Below are 22439 nucleotides of genomic sequence, written 5' to 3' on the forward strand. Positions count from 1 at the left end.
CTCCTCACGCCCGCCCTCTCTGACCTCACCGCTACCCGAGGTCACACTATAGGAACTGTTCGCTATCATCACGCCCCACTGTGACGCGTAATGCTTCTGCTGGTGTTGTGTTTTAAGAGTGGCGAGGACAACACCAGAGATACAGTGGGACCATGACAGTTTGTAGGTGCCGAGAATACTGTGTGTGTGGCCGACAACCACCACAGCTCCCCTGACACCATTATTACTTTCTATAATAACAACACTTTGTGGCTCTCCATCCTCTGGCCTCGACTGATCATAATTTTCACTTGAGTTGTATGAAAGAAGTCGGTAAAGGCGACGAAGGATTTATTGAACTGCGTTTCAACATCAAATATATCTTATGAATACTAAGGTCAGCTCCCAAACATCATCAATTATTATGTTAATCCCTAAATTACTTCATATTTTAACTGTTGTACTCTAATTTTATTTCTTACTATTGAGGCGTTACCACTGACTAATGATTCAACACGTTATGAAAACCAACAGATCTTATCTCTCATATATAATTTTTGGGGTAAATTTTGTAAGAATAATGTTATTACTAACCTTGGTACGCGTTTTAAGACCCTCGTTGTTGAGTCTAATTCCTTATCGGGTTTATGTGGACAAAACCAGCTACCGACTCTTCCTCTCAGATCAGAGTACAGGAAGAGCGTAAACTACTTTGCAGTGTTTAATTTTACTAAATGTGTTTACTTGGTTCAGGTTTGTCATGGCTTAAGGTCAGAGTAGCGCCCTAAACAAGTCAATCCAACTCTCCGTTAACATGAGGAACTCCGTCTTGGCGGGGAGGCCAGCTGTAGGCGCGGTAGTCTCTGTACCCTGACCATGGCGTATACCAGTACCCAAACAATTAGTGGATCATTAATAATAATAATAATAATAATAATGACGACAACTTCAGTTACATTAACCAGCTAGAATTACCACCAAGTGATCTGTTTGGCAGACAGATCCTGTTTCTCGCTTGTGTGTATCATGTCCATTTTAGGATATGAATAATCAGTTGTGTGTTGAGGAAGGACATGAGCAGCGTGTGAAGTATTGTTACAATTTACGTCGTGTTCGAGGTATAAGCGCCCTGAATATGCAGGCAAGAGGCGGGGAGAAAAATTTTCTGTTAACATAATACAGTAATGTCACCAACTGCGGGGAGGGAACGATAAGCCCGGTTAACTGATGGTGCTGGAGCTCTTAACACTATTGTGCTGACTGTGGTATTGTGGTAAGCATATCTGCCTTCCACCCAGGTGACTAGGGTTCAATTCACGGCCAACGCACATGTGTTTTTATATATTTGCAATGAATAGCCACATGATGACTTATTGTTAATTAAGATCTTCCTCCTCTAGGGCCGGACTAGCTATGGTTAGTAGACTGTGTGTGTGGTAAAGTGAGTCTTATAAGTCTTTTGGCCTTTTTGTTCTATTACGTCTGTTTTCATCTCTTTCTGCCTCTGTCTCTTTTATGGTTCTTCTTTCTTTCAGTGTCTGTAATTAGCCCATTTACAACCAGAGACGTTTCTCCCAGGAAGCTGTGCACCGTTAAGTAACTCAGTGGTCAGTGATCATGTGAGGTCGCGGCTCAGTGTTTCTTACGGGTGCTAATATTTACATCTCTCCTCAACACAACGGACCTAGACGTACTATAATGAGCTCAACTGCCGTGTTTGTAAAATATGTTGGAGTCCTCTAACTGGCCCAGTGTAAACATGCAGTCGAATACGTGATTTTAACCCACCTCTCTATTTCAATTATTATTATTATTATTATTATTATTATTATTATTATTATTATTATTATTGTTATTATTATTATAAAAAATTAGTTTTCACCCACTACATAATGTCCTCAAACATGGGGAAAATTATAACTTTCCTGAAACTATATATTGGTGAACTAACAATGTAAATCGTAGGACTACCAATGTGAAGTCAGACACGAGAACTTTGTACGAAAAATTTCTCCTCCTAAAATTTATAGCGTGAGTGTACAACCTCACTATCTCACCATTGTTTTAACTTTGTGATCACGTACAACACTTAAGTCTTTTCTTAATAAGGTATATACTGGATGTTGCAAGGATGTCGACCCACCAGTTAGTGTGTTCTCTGCGGTGTGGAGGAAGGACGCGTGTGTTTACTTGGAGTCACAGAAGTAAGACAAATTGAGTCCTGTCATCTGCTGGAGTGGTTGGGGCGCTTGTAATAATAATCCCGAGTTTAATATTTATCTCAAATTTATTAATTCTTTTAAATGTAATATTAGCCAGGTAGTAGGTAGTAGGCAGTTATCAAACAGGGAGGTACTACCGCCTGGGAAGATATTGGAAGCATAATGTGATGTCTAATGGTAGACCCTGCTGCCATATGGCATCACGAAAATTGTGACCAAGTTCCAGGTTGCTGATCTGACTTTCTGCCTCATTTACACACAATTGCAGGGTCTCAAGTGTTTCTCTTACTTTGACAACACAACATACATATATTGTTTCTCACTTTTGATTTTTCATTTTTGCATTTCCTTATGGTTCTTTATAGTTATTATTATTATTATTATTATTATTATTATTATTATTATTATTATTATTATTATTATTTAATTTTTTATTTTTTATTATAAACTTTATTTACTATGCATTATTAATATTTTATTTGTAATTTTGTATTTTTATTAAACAAATATTTAATATTAATTATTATTATTAGTACATTTTCGCCCCCCAGGCCCTGATGTGGGTCAGTGACCTGTGCCCGGGTGGGCTAATGTCGGTATGAAAAATAATAAAATAAAATAAAATATAAATATATATATTTCCGCTGAAAGTCACTCGTTTTTTATATAACAACCCCCGAACAAGGGAAGATGTTGGGAAAATGGGATTTTTTTGTTGGGTAAATCACAAGAAACAGGTGATTTCCAATGGAGAACAAGGCAAAAGTCGTTCAAAACTCACCAAAAACCATAGAAAAAACATATTTCTAATACTGAAAGAAATGTAACCGAACTTAACTTACCTTTTTTCGGTAATACAGTGTTTTCTAAAAATAAATAAATTGCCTCACTATTTTTCTGATGAAACTCGGCAATTGACGTAAAATAATCTCTTCTCACACTGTCAGCACAGCTCTTTCACATGTTCAGCCATATCTGGTACTGAACATTAAAATCTCCGCTCCCGACGCACCCACACATTGTTCATTGACTAAGACAAAAAAATCTTGCCTAATAATAAGTCTCCTCTCGCTATATAGCCAATAGGAAACTCCCACACCGACCCCGCACATGTGCTGTAGACGCGAACACTGAGGTAATGAACACTGGCTGAGGGGGGGAGGGGGTCAGAGCTCCTCCGCCAGATGTAAACAGCACATGGCGACACTTGTGACTGACCAACTATAATAATATTGGAAAATTAATATCTCGGTTATCCTTAATTTCAGCGAGAGATAGACCGGTCCTTTACTATAATTCACCATAATTTTTTTATGTTTTCCCTCTTCATTTATCTTAATTTTCCTGGTGATTGTGTGTTAGTGTTTTATTTATGCTGTTTATTTCATTTAGTGTCGCTATTTTTTTGTTCTTTATACAGTTAGTGAGAAGTTATGTTTTTCTCGATATTTTTGTCATATGCTTTATAAATATTTTTATATATTTAATTTTTTCTGTGGATTTTTTCCTCCCATTTTCTGTAGATTTACTTCCCGTTTTCTACATTTTTTCTCGCTATTTTCCAAGTTTTCCTTCCATTTTGTATAGATTTTTTTTCCATTTTTTTTCTGAAGTAAATTTTTCAGTAAAAATTTTAAATTTCTTTCTTCCATTTTCTACACATTTTACTTTATTTTATAACGATTTTTTCTTTATTTTCTACACATTTCTTGGTTATTTTCCACACATTTCTTGATTATTTTCTACAGATTTCTCATTATTGTCCACATGTTTTCGCTATAGATCTTTTGCTCAAATATAAACAAATTTGCTACATTTGCGGTAAATTTCTGTAAACTTCTCTCTGTTGTTTTAGTTTCGCTTCGTGTGTTTCGTGTAGTCACTGGGAGCGTTTGTTTACACCTGTGGACAGAGACGCCATGGTGGGACAGTAGTGGCTGTGTTCTACCCTTCTGCTGCTGACTCTCAGGTGGGTGCCTCAGTTTACCTCACTTTATCCATGAAGGTAGGATGGTTTACCTCTTATCCATGATGGTAGGATGGTTTACCTCACTTATCCATGAAAGGTGGGATGGTTTACCTCACTTAGACATGAAGGTAGGATGGTTTACCTCACTTATCCATGAAGGTAGGATGGTTTACCTCACTTATCCATGAAGGTAGGATGGTTTTCCTCTCTTATCCATGAAGGTAGGATGGTTTACCTCCTTATCCATGAAGGTAGGATGGTTTACCTCACTTAGCAGAAGGTAGGGTGGTTTACCTCACCTCCTGTGAGGTAGGATGGTTTCACTCACTTGCCATGAAGGTAGGATGGTTTACCTCCTTATCCATGAAGGTAGGATGGTTACCTCCTTATCGAAGGTAGGATGGTTTACCTCCACTTAGACACGAAGGTAGGATGGTTTACCTCACTTATCCATGAAGGTAGGATGGTTTACCTCACTTATCCATGAAGGTAGGATGGTTTACCTCACTTATCCCAGAAGGTAGGATGGTTTACCTCACTTATCCATGAAGGTAGGATGGTTTACCTCACTTATCCATGAAGGTAGGATGGTTTACCTCACTTATCCATGAAGGTAGGATGGTTTACCTCACTTATCCATGAAGGTAGGATGGTTTACCTCACTTAGACATGGAGATAGGATGGGTTTATCTGCTGTGACTAACATATAGGATAGTCTACCTCACTCGCATAGGATATGTGATCTATATATTTATGGTAATTAATAGGACGCATCTTTCCCTATACAATTTATCTCTGTTTTTACCTTCAGTCAGTTTTAGAGCTGATGTTATAATGTATGGCATCGCTTCATTAATTACTCTAGGTGTAGTTAAGCTCAAGACAATAATAATTTAATAGTTAAGGTAATTAAATCTATAGTTACAGTGCCTTAGTTTCCATGTACCGATGATGATGATGATGATGATGATGACGTATTTGTGTCTTGGGTTTAGAGAATTTTAGAAATTGCCCTGCGAGGGGGCTAGTTTATTGGGCACCCCCTTACATCCTGTGCAAGGTGAAGCGCAAAAGCGTTAACAGCGTGACGGGGAAGCATGTGGAGTTCATGCTTGCCTTCATGACTCATGCTTTAAGGGCGTAAAAGCCTGAAGGGTCATGGGTTTTGTCAACAAGTTACATAAAGTGACAGAATTATGAGTATGTGGATGGAAAATTCCCAGTATATTTCATCTGTTTATGGCAAAGCGTGGCAGGTCCCTAGTGCCAGGCCTGTCTCTAGAAGGAGGGATATCTGGTCAGGGAGGGACGAGGTGTTGGTAACGGCTGGAGACCCTGTAACAGGATTTAGGGACGAGAACGCCCCCTATTGTTACTGGGTCAAAGGTCAAGATCATTGTTGTGTGGTCAGCTGCGGGGGTCGTCCAATGTTTATATTTTACATGTGTATGGCTTTTACCTTCAGCTCTGGCCACACTCACCCTTGGTCACACGACTTTCCCTAACTCTTACCACACTCTTGCTTCACCTGTCTCATTACTCCACACACTCTCCCTACAGAATCGAGGGACTGTCTTGTAGCTGTTCGGGAGCCCAGTGTTCTTACCCCGCCAACTGTCGCTTTGGTATCGAGAAGGACGCTTGTCACTGTTGTCTGGTCTGTAAGAAGGTGAGTCTCACGTGATGTGTTCAGGTGAGTTCCAGGTGATGTTTTTAGGCGAGTTTCAGATGAGTCTCAGGTGATGTTTTCAGCCGAGTTTCAGGTGAGTCTCAGGTAATATATTAAGGTGAGTCTCTGGTAATATATTAAGGTATATCTCAGCTAATAAATTATGGCGAGTCTAATGTAACAACTAAGACTCATTCTAATCATCAAAACACCTACAGGGCTGTAAAATGATTATTATTATTTTAGGTCTCCTTGTCAATTAACCCAAGTTGACCTCCTCTATGCTTATCACCACACAGGCCCCGGGGGAGGTGTGTGGGGGACCGTTCGACGTCGATGGTCACTGTGGTGATGGTCTGGTCTGCTTCAAGGACGCCGACGTGAATGATCCCATATATACTCAGCTTGGCGGGATCTGCAGGTGGTGGCACTGGGGATATGACTTTTATCTCACAGGTGGTGGTGCTTGTCTTGTTGTTATTTGACACAGGTGGTGGTGGTGCTTGTCTTGTTGTTATTGACACAGGTGGTGGTGGTGCTTGTCTTGTTGTTATTGACACAGGTGGAGGTGGTGCTTGTCTTGTTGTTATTTGACACAGGTGGAGGTGGTGCTTGTCTTATTGACACAGGTGGTGGTGTTGTTGTTTTGTTTTGACACAGGTGGAGGTGGTGCTTGTCTTGTTATTGACACAGGTGGTGGTGGTGCTTGTCTTGTTGTTATTGGCAAGGTGGTGTGGTGTTTTATTGAACAGGTGGTGGTGTGTTTTTGTGCTTTTTTTATTGACACAGGTGGAGGTGGTGCTTGTCTTGTTATTGACACAGGTGGTGGTGGTGCTTGTCTTGTTATTGACACAGGTGGTGGTGGTGCTTGTCTTGTTTTGTTTTATTGGTGGTGGTGGTGCTTGTCTTTTTTTACCAGGTGGTGGTGGTGCTTGTCTTGTTTTTTGTCTTGTTTTATGACTAGGTGGTGGTTGCTTGTCTTTTGTTATTGACACAGGTGGTGGTGGTGGCGTCTTGTTGTTATTGACACAGGTGGTGGTGGTGCTTGTCTTGTTGTTATTGACACAGGTGGTGGTGTGGGGCTTGTTGTTATTGACTGGGTGGTGGTGGTGCTTGTCTTGTTGTTATTGGTTGACACAGGTGGTGGTGGGCTGTCTTGTTGTTATTGACACAGGTGGTGGTGGTGCTTGTCTTGTTGTTATTGACACAGGTGGAGTGGTGCTTGTCTTGTTGTTATTGACACAGGTGTGGTGGTGCTTGTCTTGTTGTTATTTGACACAGGTGGTGGTGATGCTTGTCTTGTTGTTGACACAGGTGGTGGTGGTGCTTGTCTTGTTGTTATTGACACAGGGTGGTGGTGGTGCTTGTCTTGTTATTGACGCACAGGTGTGGTGGTGGTGCTTGTCTTGTTATTGACACAGTGGTGGTGGTGCTTGTCTTGTTGTTGACACAGGTGGTGGTGGTGCTTGTCTTGTTGTTAGCACAGGTGGTGGTGGTGGGCTTGTCTTGTTGTTATTGGACACAGGTGGTGGTGGTGCTTGTCTTGTTGTTATTGACACAGGTGGGGTGGTGCTTGTCTTGTTGTTATTGACACAGGTGGTGGTGGTGCTTGTCTTGTTGTTGTTGACACAGGTGGTGGTGGTGCTTGTCTTGTTGTTATTGACACAGGTGGTGGTGGTGTTTGTCTTGTTGTTATTGGCACAGGTGGTGGTGGGGCTTGTCTTGTTATTGGCACAGGGTGGTGGGTGGTGCTTGTCTTGTTGTTATTGACACAGGTGGTGGTGGTGCTTGTCTTGTTGTTATTGACACAGGTGGTGGTGGTGCTTGTCTTGTTGTTATTGACACAGGTGGTGGTGGGGCTTGTCTTGTTGTTATTGACACAGGTGGTGGTGGTGTTTGTCTTGTTGTTATTGACACAGGTGATGGTGGGGCTTGTCTTGTTATTGACACAGGTGGTGGTGGTGCTTGTCTTGTTGTTATTGGCTAGGTGGTGGTGGTGCTTGTCTTGTTGTTATTGACACAGGTGGTGGTGGGGCTTGTCTTGTTATTGACAGGTGGTGGTGGTGCTTGTCTTGTTGTTATTGGTGGTGGTGTTTGTTGTTGACACAGGTGGTGGTGGTGCTTGTCTTGTTGTTGGGGGTGGTTGTTTTTTTACTTGGTGGTGGTGCTTGTGTTGTGCGAGTGGTGGTGGTGCTTGTCTTGTTGTTATTGACACAGGTGGTGGTGGTGCTGTTTTGGTGGTGGTGCTTGTCTTGTTGTTATTGACAGGTGGTGGTGGGGCTTGTCTTGTTGTTGTGGCACAGGTGGAGGTGGTGCTTGTCTTGTTGTTGCAGGTGGTGGTGGTGCTTGTCTTGTTGTTATTGGCCACAGGTGGTGGTGGGGCTTGTTTATTGACACAGGTGGTGGTGGTGCTGTGTCTTGTATTGACACAGGTGGGTGGTGGGGCTTGTCTTGTTGTTATTGACACAGGTGGTGGTGGTGCTTGTCTTGTTGTTATTGACACAGGTGGTGGTGGTGCTTGTCTTGTGTTGTTATTGACACAGGTGGTGGTGGTGCTTGTCTTGTTGTTATTGAACTGGAGTGGTGGTGGTGCTTGTCTTGTTGTTGTTGCACAGGTGGTGGGTGCTTGTCTTGTTGTTATTGACACAGGTGGTGGTGGTGCTTGTCTTGTTGTTATTGACACAGGTGGTGGTGGTGCTTGTCTTGTTGTTATTGACACAGGTGGTGGTGGTGCTTGTCTTGTTGTTGTTGACACAGGTGGTGGTGGTGGCTTGTCTTGTTGTTATTGACACAGGTGGTGGTGGGGCTTTCGTTGTTGTGGCCACAGGTGGTGGTGGTGCTTGTCTTGTTGTTATTGACACAGGTGGTGGTGGCTTGTCTTGTTGTTATTTGACACAGGTGGTGGTGGTGCTTGTCTTGTTGTTATTGACACAGGTGGTGGTGGGGCTTGTCTTGTTGTTGTTGACACAGGTGGTGGTGGTGGTGCTTGTCTTGTTGTTATTGACACAGGTGGTGGCTTCTTGTTGTTATTGACACAGGTGGTGGTGGTGCTTGTCTTGTGTGACTGGAGTGGTGGTGGGGCTTGTCTTGTTATTGACACAGGTGGTGGTGGTGCTAATAACACACAGGTAGTCTGACCACATAAACAATACTTATATAAAGACTCACAGTTATTAAATAAGAAAGAAAGTTGATCAGACTCACAGAAGCAACTTAAAAAAAGGTACTGCCTCACTACCTACTACAGTATATAATGACATGTGTGATCTATGTTGTGGTCAGTTTGTATTTGTAGAAATTATTTTATTGGTATATTTGTTTGGCAGCTGTGAACGTGAACCTAACTTTACAGATGGGAAAGTGAAGGTGATCGATTGCAGTGACAGCTATACTGCCTACTTGTGTACTGATGGCTTAGTATATAGTGAGTTATGTACGTACTACCCCTCTGAGACTTACTTTCATTCCCTGCAGGTTGTGTTATTATGTTTATCTCATTCAACGTCTGAATCCTCCTCGAACTGCAGGTTGTTCTCGGCGGTGTCTCTAGATGTTGGTGTGTTCTAAACAATCACCTGAGTTATAGGTGTAACCACAAGTACATATTGAACGGTGTGTTTAGCGTGTGTGTTATTCCTGAGTATTTTTCTTGTGCTCACAGTCTATAGTGGTGCTGGAGGCCACACACCATGAATCATCACCATCAACTTTCCAGCCCTTATCTTGTGGTGTCGGCACTAATGGTCTTGAGTCAAACCAACCTTGTCAGATGATGACTTTGTAATTTACACGCCTTTGGTGCTTATTCGATATCCTTGTGTGGTGTTAATTTATCATAGCTTGTCGTTTAAGTTCCTAAAGTTGCCTGATATAAGTTGTGAACATCATGACAGCATCAGTAACAAATGATCTGCCAATGGTAATTGTATTTCTGAAATTTTAATGATCCCATATAAGTTTAAGACCACTTGTCTTCCATAAACAATAATTGTTTCCGCTGAATCACCACAGCCCCTGGATAAATAATGTCCAGTCTAAGTTGTCCCTGTATCTGGCCCAAGAGCAGAGCCAGTTGGTGAGAGATTGAGGTGACGCTTCCACTATACTTCCCTGACCCATGAATATCATTATTGTTATCTTGGCTCACATCTATGGCAGGAACTTTACAACTACAGAGGGCAGCCGGCGACTGTCAGCGTCTTCATTGTTATGTATTAGTTTTTGATCTGATTCTGATGTAATATGATTTGTCACTACCTGTTACCCAGGAAGGAGAGTCGGTCACTTCACAGTTCCGCGGCCATGTTGATATTTTCAGTTTACTTAGCTGGGCAGTGTTCAGGAAGGGACTCTCTACACCTTAAGTCCAGCTCTTGAGTTGCTTCTCTGGTAGAGCTCGTCACTTGTATGTTTGGTTAATGTTTTGATCTGAGCTGTATAAGATAATGTTGATCAATTAAATTAACCAAGGTTATACCAGGGTGTACCACGGTGGACTACAGTGTACCTCGGTCGACTAGATTGTACCTGGGTATATTAGGGTGTACCAGGGGACACTAGGTTGTGCTCCACACACACACACACACACACACCATCTGGAGGAGTTACTACACTACGAGTTTGCTGTTCAACACCTACATTAATCTGTATGTTCACTGTATGTTCCTTTACCTTTCTCTAATGAAGGCTTTTGTTAAACCACCAATGTATGTAATAAGTCATTTATGTCCAATGTATATTTTCAGCCTTCGGGCTGCAGAATTTTTTTCAATAAACCGTTAATTATTATTATTATTATTATTATTATTATTATTATTATTATTATGTATGTTTATATATATGCACGTACAGTACATATTTACGCCCAGATGCTTTTTTTCCGTTTCATGTGTACGTTTTTGTGTTTGTCATAATGAAATTTATTTTTTCCTCTGATAATAGTTTATACAATATTGTATATAAGATGAATTACCTTGAAGAATCTGATACAGGTAAACACTGACTTTATTACTTCTTTATATCGTGTTTGGTCTACTCTCACAGGACCGTCTCGCCAGTCCGTGTGACCAAGAGACCAGATCTTTGTGTTGGTGTAGCGTAGCGTGTGAAGCCTGTCCCGGAAACCTCTTAACTATGGACCACAACCCGCAGCAACTGTACTCAGGGTCTAAGTGAAGCCTAAACAAAGTAACACATTGATGAACGGAGGGAAAAAATTATATATTGTAGATACAGTGAGTTATGTCTTATTGTAAGTGTTTATATTCAAATAAAATGGCTACGCCTTTACAAACCTATATGTGTGTGTTGAGTATTATTGTGTTGACCTTATTTATATAATTATCATAAAATACTGTATTGTCACTTTTTATTTATACAGTCTTGTTGAGAATTTTTTATTGACCTCCTTGTTGTATTATATCACCTCTTGTTATGTAAGGTTGTTGTAAAGTCATTACACATTCTCTTATATTTACAATTTTGCCGTATCACTTATTATCATTCTTAATATGTCTTGTTTCCATATATCCATCCAACCTATGTTTGAAGCTATCCAGCGTATTCGAGTTAATGATGATGTTTGGTAACTTGTTCCATTCATCCACTACTCTATTTCCAAACCAATGTTTACCTATTTCGCGCCTGAATCTAAATTTGTCTAATTTAAAACCATTGTTGCGAGTTCACTCCTGGTTGGATAGTTTGAGTACCTTTGGTATATCACCTTTGTTTAGCCGACTTCCATTTATACACCTCGATCATGTCGCCCCTCACTCTACGTCAAGGCAGGACAGACACAAGAGGTCACTGGCTGATAAAACATAACACGGTGTTTATTGGTTTACATTACAAGATGTGAATAAAAAGATCTTAACCAGGATACAGTGTTTGGTGACCTGTGAGGCCAAACTCCCTGCCATCGCTCCCATCTGATCTCGAGGGAGTCGCCCGTCTTGCCACACAGAAACATATTGTGGTTTATAATTTCTTTACAATCCAAACAATAAAATGGAATTAGGTCGAGAGATACTTTACAACAAACTCTTCACACTAAGAATAATTTATATAAAAGCTCCATTTCTGTAATGGGAGAAAGTAACTTAGATAGCAAAAATCTCTTGCGAAATAAGACAGAAAATTCCACGTTACACAACCCTTAACTATGGGGCCGGGATAACAGACGCACAGTTTACAGATAACAAATGACCGGATACCAGTCTGAGTGTTGGTTATCAGGGTGTAGGCAGCAGGTGTTGAGGTGCCCACCACCACCACCACACATATGCTCTATATATACCCTGGGGAGAAGGGGGCGGCCTACTCCTGCACCTTCAGGTCACACACCACCAACATGAACACTCTTGTCTTCTTCCTGGTGGTATTCGTCGCCGCCGTCTCAGGTACCATGTATACAGTGACAGGTATCATGTATAGAGTCACAGGTATCATGTATACAGTCACAGGTATCATGTATATAGACACAGGTATCATGTATACAGCGACAGGTATCATGTATACAGTGACAGGTATCATGTATACAGTGACAGGTATCATGTATACAGTGACAGGTATCATGTATACAGCGACAGGTATCATGTATGCAGCGACGGGTATCATGTATACAGTGACAGGTATCATGTATACAGTGACAGGTATCATGTATACAGTCACAGGTATCATGTATACAGTCACAGGTATCATGTATACAGTCACAGGTACCATGTATACAGTCACAAGTACCATGTATACAGTGACAGGTATCATGTATACAGTCACAGGTATCATGTATACAGTCACAGGTATCATGTATACAGTCACAGGTATCATGTATATGACACAGGTATCATGTATACAGCGACAGGTATCATGTATACAGTGGGTATCATGTATATAGTGACAGGTATCATGTATACAGTGACAGGTATCATGTATACAGTGACAGGTATCATGTATACAGTGACAGGTATCATGTATACAGTGACAGGTATCATGTATACAGTGACAGGTATCATGTATATAGACACAGGTATCATGTATACAGTCACAGGTATCATGTATACAGTCACAGGTATCATGTACGGTGACAGGTATCATGTATACAGTGACAGGTATCATGTATACAGTGACAGGTATCATGTATACAGTGACAGGTATCATGTATACAGTCACAGGTATCATGTATACAGTCACAGGTACCATATACAGTCACAGGTACCATGTATACAGTCACAGGTATCATGTATGCAGTCCAGGTATCATGTATACAGTCACAGGTATCATGTATACAGTCACAGGTATCGTATATAGACACAGGTATCATGTATACAGCGACAGGTATCATGTATACAGTGACAGGTATCATGTATACAGTGACAGGTATCATGTATACAGTGACAGGTATCATGTATACGGTCAGGTATCATATACAGTCCAGGTATCATGTATACAGTCACAGGTATCATGTATACAGTCACAGGTACCATGTATAATCACAGGTACGTAATACAGTCACAGGTATCATGTATACAGTCACAGGTATCATGTATACAGTCACAGGTATCATGTATATAGACACAGGTATCATGTATACAGCGACAGGTATCATGTATACAGTCACAGGTATCATGTATACAGTGACAGGTATCATGTATACAGTGACAGGTATCATGTATACAGTCACAGGTATCATGTATACAGTCACGGTATCATGTATACAGTCACAGGTATCATGTATATAGACACAGGTATCATGTATACAGCGACAGGTATCGTATACAGTCACAGGTATCATGTATACAGTCACAGGTATCATGTATACAGTCACAGGTACCATGTATACAGTCACAGGTACCATGTATACAGTGACAGGTATCATGTATACAGTCACAGGTATCATGTATACAGTCACAGGTATCATGTATATAGACACAGGTATCATGTATACAGCGACAGGTATCATGTATGCAGTGACAGGTATCATGTATACGTGACAGGTATCATGTATACAGTGACAGGTATCATGTATACAGTGACAGGTATCATGTATACTGACAGGTATCGTGTATATAGTCGCAGGTATCATGTATATAGTCGCAGGTATCATGTATACAGTCACAGGTATCAGGTTTCTTATGTATGCAATCACAGGTCACAGGTACCACTTTTCTTTCTCTGCCGCCACCGCTGTACAAATGACAGTAACATAGTTAGGTTAGAATGGTTTAGGTTGGTGAAGCATAGAGTTTATAGAGTTGGACAGAGACTTAGTTAGCCGGAAGTGACCGTCTTCCTCGCAGGGGTCCTGTCAACTGTAGTCATATTTGAGTCGGTGTTGGCAGCAACTAAAGACTTTTAACGTATGTGTCAATGCAACTCTTATAAGGGATGGGTGTAAGTGACCACTGAACTCATCCATGTAATGACCTCCTCCCAAGCAGGACGTCTGACGGACCACCGGGCTAGTCGGTGTCCCGACCCGTTTGAAATCCTGGACGACGTCCACTGTATCCTGATCGACCCGTTCATCGCTCGCACCTACAGTGAAGCTCTGGCCTTCTGCAAGAGCCACGGCGGTCAATTAGTCGCCGTAGAAACTGACGACCTCATCAACATCTACGACTACATTAATGAAGAAGGTGAGTAGGAGGGACGGATAAAAGAATGATGGAGGGACAGAAAAGTGAATGTTGGAATCGGAGGCGGACGAAGTGGGAGGAAGGGTGGGAGGTAGTGAGAAGGAGGTTAGGGAGGTATGGAGTCGAGGTTGGGGAGAAGGGTTGGGAGGGAGGAGGGGGTGGATTGTGAGGGATGGGTGGGGGAGTTATAGAGTGGAATGAAGGGATGAGGGAGGGATGGAGTAGGAAGGTTAGTTTATTGTGCACCCCATACTCATCCTGTGAGCTGTAGCGCAAAAAGGATTACAGAGTAGAGATCACAACGGGTGTGTATGACAGACCCCAGTAGTCCAGGATATTAAGGCATTGGGTGTTACAGAGTATTTCCAGTACATTGTTTCTTTAGTTCTGTACATAAGAGTTGACTTTACATTTAATGTTATTCACATCCACATAAGAGTCATTCACGTAAATTGTGCGTTTATTCCTGTACAAAAGAACTGATTTAGCCACTTGGTGTAGATTGAGGATACGGTCTTAATATATCCACTATCTTGCCATCACAGACGAAGTTCTGTGCCATTTCACACACAATATGCTTGGACCTGTCCCCGTGTGTGGCTATATGTGTAGCCACACAGTTTACATATACAGTAGTTTTATCGGATTGAGGAGGTGAACTGCCAGAGGTACTTACTGTATATCCTAACCTTGGTCTAGCGGTTACAACATTTTGTAATCTAGTGCTCTTGTTACTTGCTCCTTATACCTCTTTTACTTGATACATCTCATCATGGTAAACAATGGATTGACTATTTCCTGTTTGCACTTGTCTGCTTACGTCAAATTCATCAGTAAGTTCTTTCCTGATTACAACTTTAAGGGTTCTTTTTGACACACCCAGAAACTTTATTATTGCTTCGTTATGAAGAGTCCTTAACGTTTAAGGATAATGTTCTGTTCGTAGGCAGTCGTATACTCGTATGTTGATACACAGACAGAAAGATTGATAGCATAAATGTTTAAGAAGTCATACATGAGTGAATTGAAGACACATAGACAGACAAACAGACATGTAAACCAATAGAAGGACAGAGAGCTGAAGAATTTCATGGAAGGTTCATACTGACTCTCTGTGTTGTTTCTCTTCAGAATTTGTGATGAAACAAAACTACTGGCTGGGGGCATCAGACGCGGCGAAGGAGGGCTCGTGGCTGTGGGAGCACAACAAAGGACAAGTACCTATGGGTGTCCCTTACTGGCACTACGGGGAACCTAACAACGGTAATACCTATAACTGCGCGATACTTCACGTTAGCTACAATCATCGCTGGGTCGACGTCCCCTGTACCAGCAAGTATATGACCATCTGCTTAAGGACTGCTTAGCTCCTGACCTCCCTTCCATCTCACCTACGTCGACGCCGTCTGCAGTATGGAGTTTATGACTGTTTGCCTCAATAATGTACAAAGTTGAGGCAGGACTTGGCCCAAGACGCCAGCTGCACTATCTCCTACACGACTACACGCCATAGGAGAGTCCCGTTATTGTCTCTATGTGAATTTCTTTATCTCTATCATAAATCATAGTTTTCTTGCACACGCTGGACGTAACACTGCAGATGGTGATATAATTTCTTAACGGGAGGAATATCGAAGGTGATAGCTGAATTATATTGCCTTATTTTCCTGTTGTAAATTCCTGTTTTAATATTTCCTTTCTGAAGTATCAATATCCCTCATGACACACACACACACACACACACACACACACACACACACTGTATGGGTTGGATAAAATGTTCGTCTTAATAGGCGGTGTTTTAGAGAACATTTTCATGTGAGGTCAAAACAGTAGTTAATAAGTTTCTTCAGTCTGGTATAAACGCTCACAGTGTGAATGTTTTGTTCAGTAAAACAGCTAAACTTATCATCTGTTCACTCAGGTTTGTATGAGGCTGAATATAAACACCAAAATCATCTTACTTGTGTTTATTCACATAGGCAGTATTTTTTGTGCGTGAACACCTTACTGGCTACTGCCAGCTGGAGGTGACAACGAGGACACTTACCACACTCTCAGACTGTCACACCCGGAGACGCGTAGACTGTCACATCCTGAGACTGTTAAGCTCTCAGTGTCACACCCTGAAACTGTTAAACTCAGGCTATCCTACCTTGATTATTATAAGACTGTCAGAGGTTGAGACTGTCGGCCTGGTGTTTTTCCTCCATCAGGCGTCTTCCACTAAAGTTCACTCATGTTTATGAGGTGTCTTCGGCTTTCAGTCCTCTTCAAGTTGTGAGATATCGCGGCTCACCACTTATCTTGATGCTTCCAACTTGAGTCCGTCTACCTTCAGGTGTTGTGGCAGCTCCAGGTCCTCGTGTCCTGCCCCGCCCAGCTCCAGGTCCTCGTGTCCTGCCCCGCCCAGCTCCAGGTCCTCGTGTCCTGCCCTGCCCAGCTCCAGGTCCTCGTGTCCCGCCCAGCTCCAGGTCCTCGTGTCCTGCCCCGCCCAGCTCCAGGTCCTCGTGTCCTGCCCCGCCCAGCTCCAGGTCCTCGTGTCCGGCCCCGCCCAGCTCCAGGTCCTCGTGTCCGGCCCCGACCAGCTCCAGGTCCTCGTGTCCTCCCAGTCAACAGACAAATGTCGATGCTCTCATTTCTTTGGCATTATTTATGGTCTGACAAACACATAATGACAACAAAAATATACTTCAGTGATCCTGTTAACACTCGCCTCTGACAGCTACACCTGTCCATTACTTCACTAAAGAAAAAAATATAGACTGGCAGAGACAGGAAATGCAAACAAATGCATTGATATTTACAGTGATAACGTACAGTAAGTTACCATTGTAATTCTTTTCTTTGAGAAAAGTGAGTAAGCATCATCTATAACATAACAGTTACAACATTCATTTTGGATTCATGCAAATTGTGGCACAGAAGTGTAAACAACATGTAGTTTCTCAAAGAAATGTGTCCTCTTCAGTCACTGATTATCACCATAGAATCTTTTCTTCTTTGATAATCTATACATTTGAACTATAAAAAAACTTGTGGGGTATAAGAGCGGTTGTATAATGTACAAATCTAAAACTATAATAGAAAAAGTACATCACATTTCTATGACTGGGAAACGGACATATACAATTGTTAGGGCGGCCCCCTGCACAGGCCCCAGGCGGCGCCCCTCACACAACAGCTTCTATCTCATCATCTCACCCAGCAGAACTAACTCGTACACTAAAATAGCGTCATTGTAAGCAGAAGGTGTAGCTTCCATAAGCGTGTCATTGTGGGTTGGAGGGAAACGCCTTGCGCGGTAGTTTGTCCGTGCTGGTGCTGTCCTGAAGTACGAATCTTAGTTGCCAACACAACCTTCGGTATATAATAGTAATAAAAGACATTAAGTACTGAGTCCCCATATAGGTATTTTGAAGTCGTGGTCACAAAATCATAAACGGTGACGGCAGACTTCTGGTTGCATAATTGTCTCTGTCTCACCAACATAGAAACATCTTTCACATGCCACACAGCGATCACTTCTCTAGTTAAAGTCACATCACATTATCAGTCTTCTAGAAGGCTTTACTCACTCTTTCATGAACTTTGGTCAGTTTCAAGTTCGAACATAAATTCAAATGAATCACGATAAAAAGTTTGCTGAGGGTCTTTTCAAACACATGGAGAAAATTACTAGTGATTCAGCCTCTGTTATGTGATTCATCTTGTCGTGTGTGATCTGGGTGTACTCGATGCTGGTGTGTTGCGACATGGTACTAGGAGGTGTTCTTGTCAGCCACTGTGTTGATGATGCCGGTGTTGGCTGGACTGATGGACTCCACGATGAGAGAGAGACAGTCCAGACTCGAGGTGGACGAGGCTCCTGCAGCACCCCCTCCACCTCCTCCCGATCCATGCTGCTCTTGACCTGTGGAAAGACAACAGTATTAGTCTCTCTTGTTAATTGGAAGGTGTGATAGTCTGTGTATTATTTAGATTTCCTTTATAATTTAGTCTCGCGGAGAGATAAAGAAAGTTAGTATCTCTCTCTAGAAGTAACTGTCTCTGAATCTGTTTTTGACCTTCGGAAATCAAGAAAAAATATAAATAAGAATAGTTAAATATTACTAATAATTTATCACTTTTCATCTGTCAGTCTATTCATTTGTGCTGACGTGCGGACAGACATAGATTAACTAGTTCGCCTCTCTATCGCATTTTGTTACGACGTACGAGAATAAAAACAAAACGAATGTAAGTATTAATACATCCAGTAAAAATAGACGGGAAAAGTAAGAATCACAGTCAGTGTTCTTTATTTTTATCACTCTACAACTGGTTTTAAATAGACTAAATAAGGCAGTGGAGGGGGGGGGGGATACGTACCCAGTAATATGTATGGCTCAGTGTAGACAAGTAGGGGCGGAGATGTATTTGTACAACACCTACTTAGTGATATTTAGTGTGGAAGTCAAGGTGGTATAAGTTTTTCTCCGGATTCTTATAAATACGCACAAAAACGTAGAACTATATCTTGCTATTAATCTAAAAATAACACTATCTATACCTCCATTAATTTTCTGATTATCTTCCTCACCCAATTCCCAGCCAAGATCTAGGAAACAGCTGTACCTATTCTCACCAAAACGATGATTATATATTTTACAAAGCGCAAGTTAAGAGTGTCTTGTATCTCGGTTAGGGCCATACTTACATGAACGTCAATACTCAGCCGCGGATTCACACCTTCATCCCGGATCACAGCACCTCAGACGGGCGCCTCGGTTCATAATCGCTTTAAATAAGACAGATGGTGGGAGGCTGCAGTCAGAGAGTAACATAACTCACCTCGGGATTACCAGGTAGGACGTGGTTTAAGCCTGTCTGAGAGTGGTGGTGTGGTGATGATGGTGTGATGGAGTGGTGTGGTGGTGATGGTGTGACGGAATGGTGTGGTGGTGATGGTGTGGAGTGGTGTGGTGGTGATGGTGTGATGGAATGGTGTGGTGGTGATGGAATGGTGTGGTGATGATGGTGTGGTGGTGATGGAATGGTGTGGTGATGATGGTGTGGTGGAGTGGTGTGGTGGTGATGGTGGTAGTGTGGTGTGGTGGTGATGGAGTGGTGTGGTGGTGATGGTGGTAGTGTGGTGTGGAAGTTATCTGCGTGGTGTGTTGCTCCTCATCTGAAGAACGTAACTAAGAGATTCAATGATGACGATAAAATGAGAATTAAAAATACGCTGAGGCTAAATAAACGCGTCTTCAGTACACGAATCATAGAAAATCATTGAACTGCTGTGAATTTTGTCTCATGGTTGTTTACCGAGTTTACTGAGTTGTTAACAGAGTTTTTTTTACCGAAATGTTTACTGAGTTTACTGAATTGTTTACTGAGTGATGTGTGTTAATACGAGCATGACTCTATTTACTATGTATGAATATTGTACGTGTACAGTACATCAAGAAGGCAGCGTTTATTGTGTACACTCCAGACTGTACACACACACACACACACACACACACACTTAACACAAACACACACAGTACAAAACACATTTAGCACTAGACAGATTCACCTCGCTAGCACACCACAACGTCCACAGTCAGACAACAACAAAACGCACGCAATCTTGACAGTTTTCCTAAAGACTTGCACGCACTTTTTATTGTGGAAACATTGTAAGAACGAAAACAAATCGAGTGAGAGAGAGAGAGAGAGAGAGAGAGAGAGAGAGAGAGAGAGAGAGAGAGAGAGAGAGAGAGGCATCAAGATAAGCAAACAATAATAAAACAGAGACATAAACAATACTACACTGAACAAGAGTGTACACGAGTCAGTGTTTTGTCTCAGCATCACACTGAGAGAGTTTAAACTGTACTGTTAAATCATTACTAATCTTTATAACCTACATAATGATAACAAGCTCCACCATCCCCCCCCCGCCTCCCTTGCTGCCTCTCTTTTTATTTTATTTTCGTCTTCTCTTTTCCCCTTCTTTATTATGCTTTGTACACACACACACACACACACACACACACACACACACACGTTACGCTTAATAGGGATAATTTCCTTGTGTGTGTTTTTTTTAAACCTTTGATAAGCCAAAGACGATAAAAAATTAACAAAATCTATCAGATGATCAATAATTTTCAGCAAAAAGAACTTGTGAACGTTCGCCGTCAACTAAACAAAACAAAAAATAAATAAATAAAGAAATAAAAATATAAATAGGGCCTACATAAAAAAAAAATCCCCACGTTAATTTTTCCCGTAGCTGAGAACATAAAAACACACATGACTCAGCTAAATTAAGATAATACACACGGCGGCTGTACACCATATTTAGATCGATTCTCTTAGCTCCAGTTAAGTGAGATTTTATAAGCTTACGAATCTTAGGGAATCCGCCAGCCAGTCCGTTCCTGACACACCCACAATTTACTCCCTCATATAAACTTTTATAGCGTATGAAATTCTAATGGGAAGTCTTAATGCTTTTTGGTATATGAAGTCAATGATCCTAAGCTAAATATATACAGTAAACACGAGACCACTGGTGTGATATTCTACTTTTATCTTATACCTAAACTAACAAAAGAAAATACGTGTTAGTTGAATTTTTTATGTTTTCGTAAGTTTTTATTTATTTATTTATTTATTTATTTATTTATTTATTTATTTATTTATTTCTGTCAGTGTTATAATATCAAGAAGACAAACCATCAATAATAAGTTTAGGTTATACACTCGATGGCCTTCATAAAACAATAAGGTAAACACAACGTTGGTCTGAACTTACGAACACAAGAATATTATTACCTATATTAACCCATTTATTAGAGCTACGTTTAAACACCCACTTTCTGCACTAAGACAAAAAGTTTTACTAGTATATAATCTTAAAGTTCTTCTTAACGTAAACAACGAAGAAAAAAAATTACAAATATGTAAACTGTATTTTAAGAACGCTGTCTAACACTCTCCACCTTCAGTATAAGACGAAGCTTTTCACAACATACAAAACCTCAAAGTCTTCTTCAGCGCTAAGACAACTATCACTTTTTTTTTTGGGGTCCTATTAAGATATACGTGTTAGAAGCGCCTGTCACACATTGGAGGTGAACTAGGAGAGAAATACACATGTTTTGCTGAACTCGCGTAATATTTCAGCGTCGGGAGCCCTGAAGATGCTGCTCCAGTGGGAAGATGGTTTCTCTTGGCAACTTGGCTCATGAATCGCTATACAAATATGTAAACACAGCTATATTTGACCCCCCTTGCTACATCACACGATTTTTTTTTTTTTTACTGCGCCGTCTTGTGACCTCCTTGGCGATGGGGGGAAGAAGGGAAGAAGGGAATGAAGGAGGAAAAAAGGAAGAAGAAAGGGTGTAGAGATGAGAATAGGAAGAGTTACAGGCAACGAAGACCAAATAGAGCTTGAGGAGGCATGTTGGTGTCATGTGAGAGAGAGAGGCCCGTCACACTATTCCTCATAACTCAGTACTGTGTGGTTCTCTCTAGTCCTCTACACGTCGCCCCGCCATTACTGCTGTAGGGACGAGTGTCGTGTGGAGTGGCTGTGTGACTAGGCTGCCGAGGACCAAACAAGGGAAGGCAGACCACATAGTTATAATGTGGAAGATATGAATTGTTGACGAACCTTTGCCAGTTTTCTGACTGCAGTGGCACTCTTTATTGCCGTCAGCACGAGCAATCAAGTGAGCCTGGCGTTCTCCTTCATCCTGCAATGAAACACTTACGAAGCTTCGCCAGACAAACATTAACTTCTTTCTGCCTGAAGTGACGCTTGTTTATGGCGATCAACACCATTATGGAATGTAATGTACCCAGAGCACACCTTCACCTGCCTTCTTTTACGAGACGGGGGTGGCTGATGGCAGGTGAGGTGACAAAAGTTGTGGATATAAAAGCAGCACTCACACGTCACTGATCTAGAGTGTTTCTCGCCA

At 41.5% G+C, this 22439-nt stretch overlaps 2 protein-coding genes and 1 long non-coding RNA gene across 3 annotated transcripts in view; 2 read left to right on the plus strand and 1 right to left on the minus strand.

The window, feature by feature from the left end:
• The first annotated feature begins 4113 nt into the window (after positions 1 to 4113).
• LOC121856231 lies at positions 4114 to 11136 on the plus strand. Its single transcript, XR_006086931.1, has 4 exons — positions 4114 to 4170; positions 5731 to 5839; positions 6139 to 6295; positions 10883 to 11136. It is a non-coding gene; the product is annotated as an uncharacterized LOC121856231 (long non-coding RNA).
• Positions 11137 to 12136: 1000 nt separating this feature from the next.
• On the plus strand, positions 12137 to 16152 carry LOC121856244 (perlucin-like protein). Its single transcript, XM_042351624.1, has 3 exons — positions 12137 to 12240; positions 14278 to 14475; positions 15607 to 16152. Exons 1-3 carry the CDS (start codon positions 12192 to 12194, stop codon positions 15840 to 15842), a joined length of 483 nt encoding a protein of 160 aa, XP_042207558.1. The 5' UTR covers positions 12137 to 12191; the 3' UTR covers positions 15843 to 16152.
• Positions 16153 to 16933: 781 nt separating this feature from the next.
• Positions 16934 to 22439, minus strand: part of LOC121856238 (transcription factor SUM-1-like) — an 83492-nt gene continuing 77986 nt past the window's right edge. The window contains exon 4 of the mRNA XM_042351613.1: positions 16934 to 18388. Coding sequence (XP_042207547.1) covers positions 18237 to 18388 — 152 coding nt within the window. The 3' untranslated portion in view covers positions 16934 to 18236. The remainder of the gene's footprint in view (positions 18389 to 22439) is intronic.

This window comes from Homarus americanus, unplaced genomic scaffold (genome assembly GCF_018991925.1).
Source record: "Homarus americanus isolate GMGI-L3 unplaced genomic scaffold, GMGI_Hamer_2.0 scaffold1024, whole genome shotgun sequence".
Taxonomy (NCBI): domain Eukaryota; kingdom Metazoa; phylum Arthropoda; class Malacostraca; order Decapoda; family Nephropidae; genus Homarus; species Homarus americanus.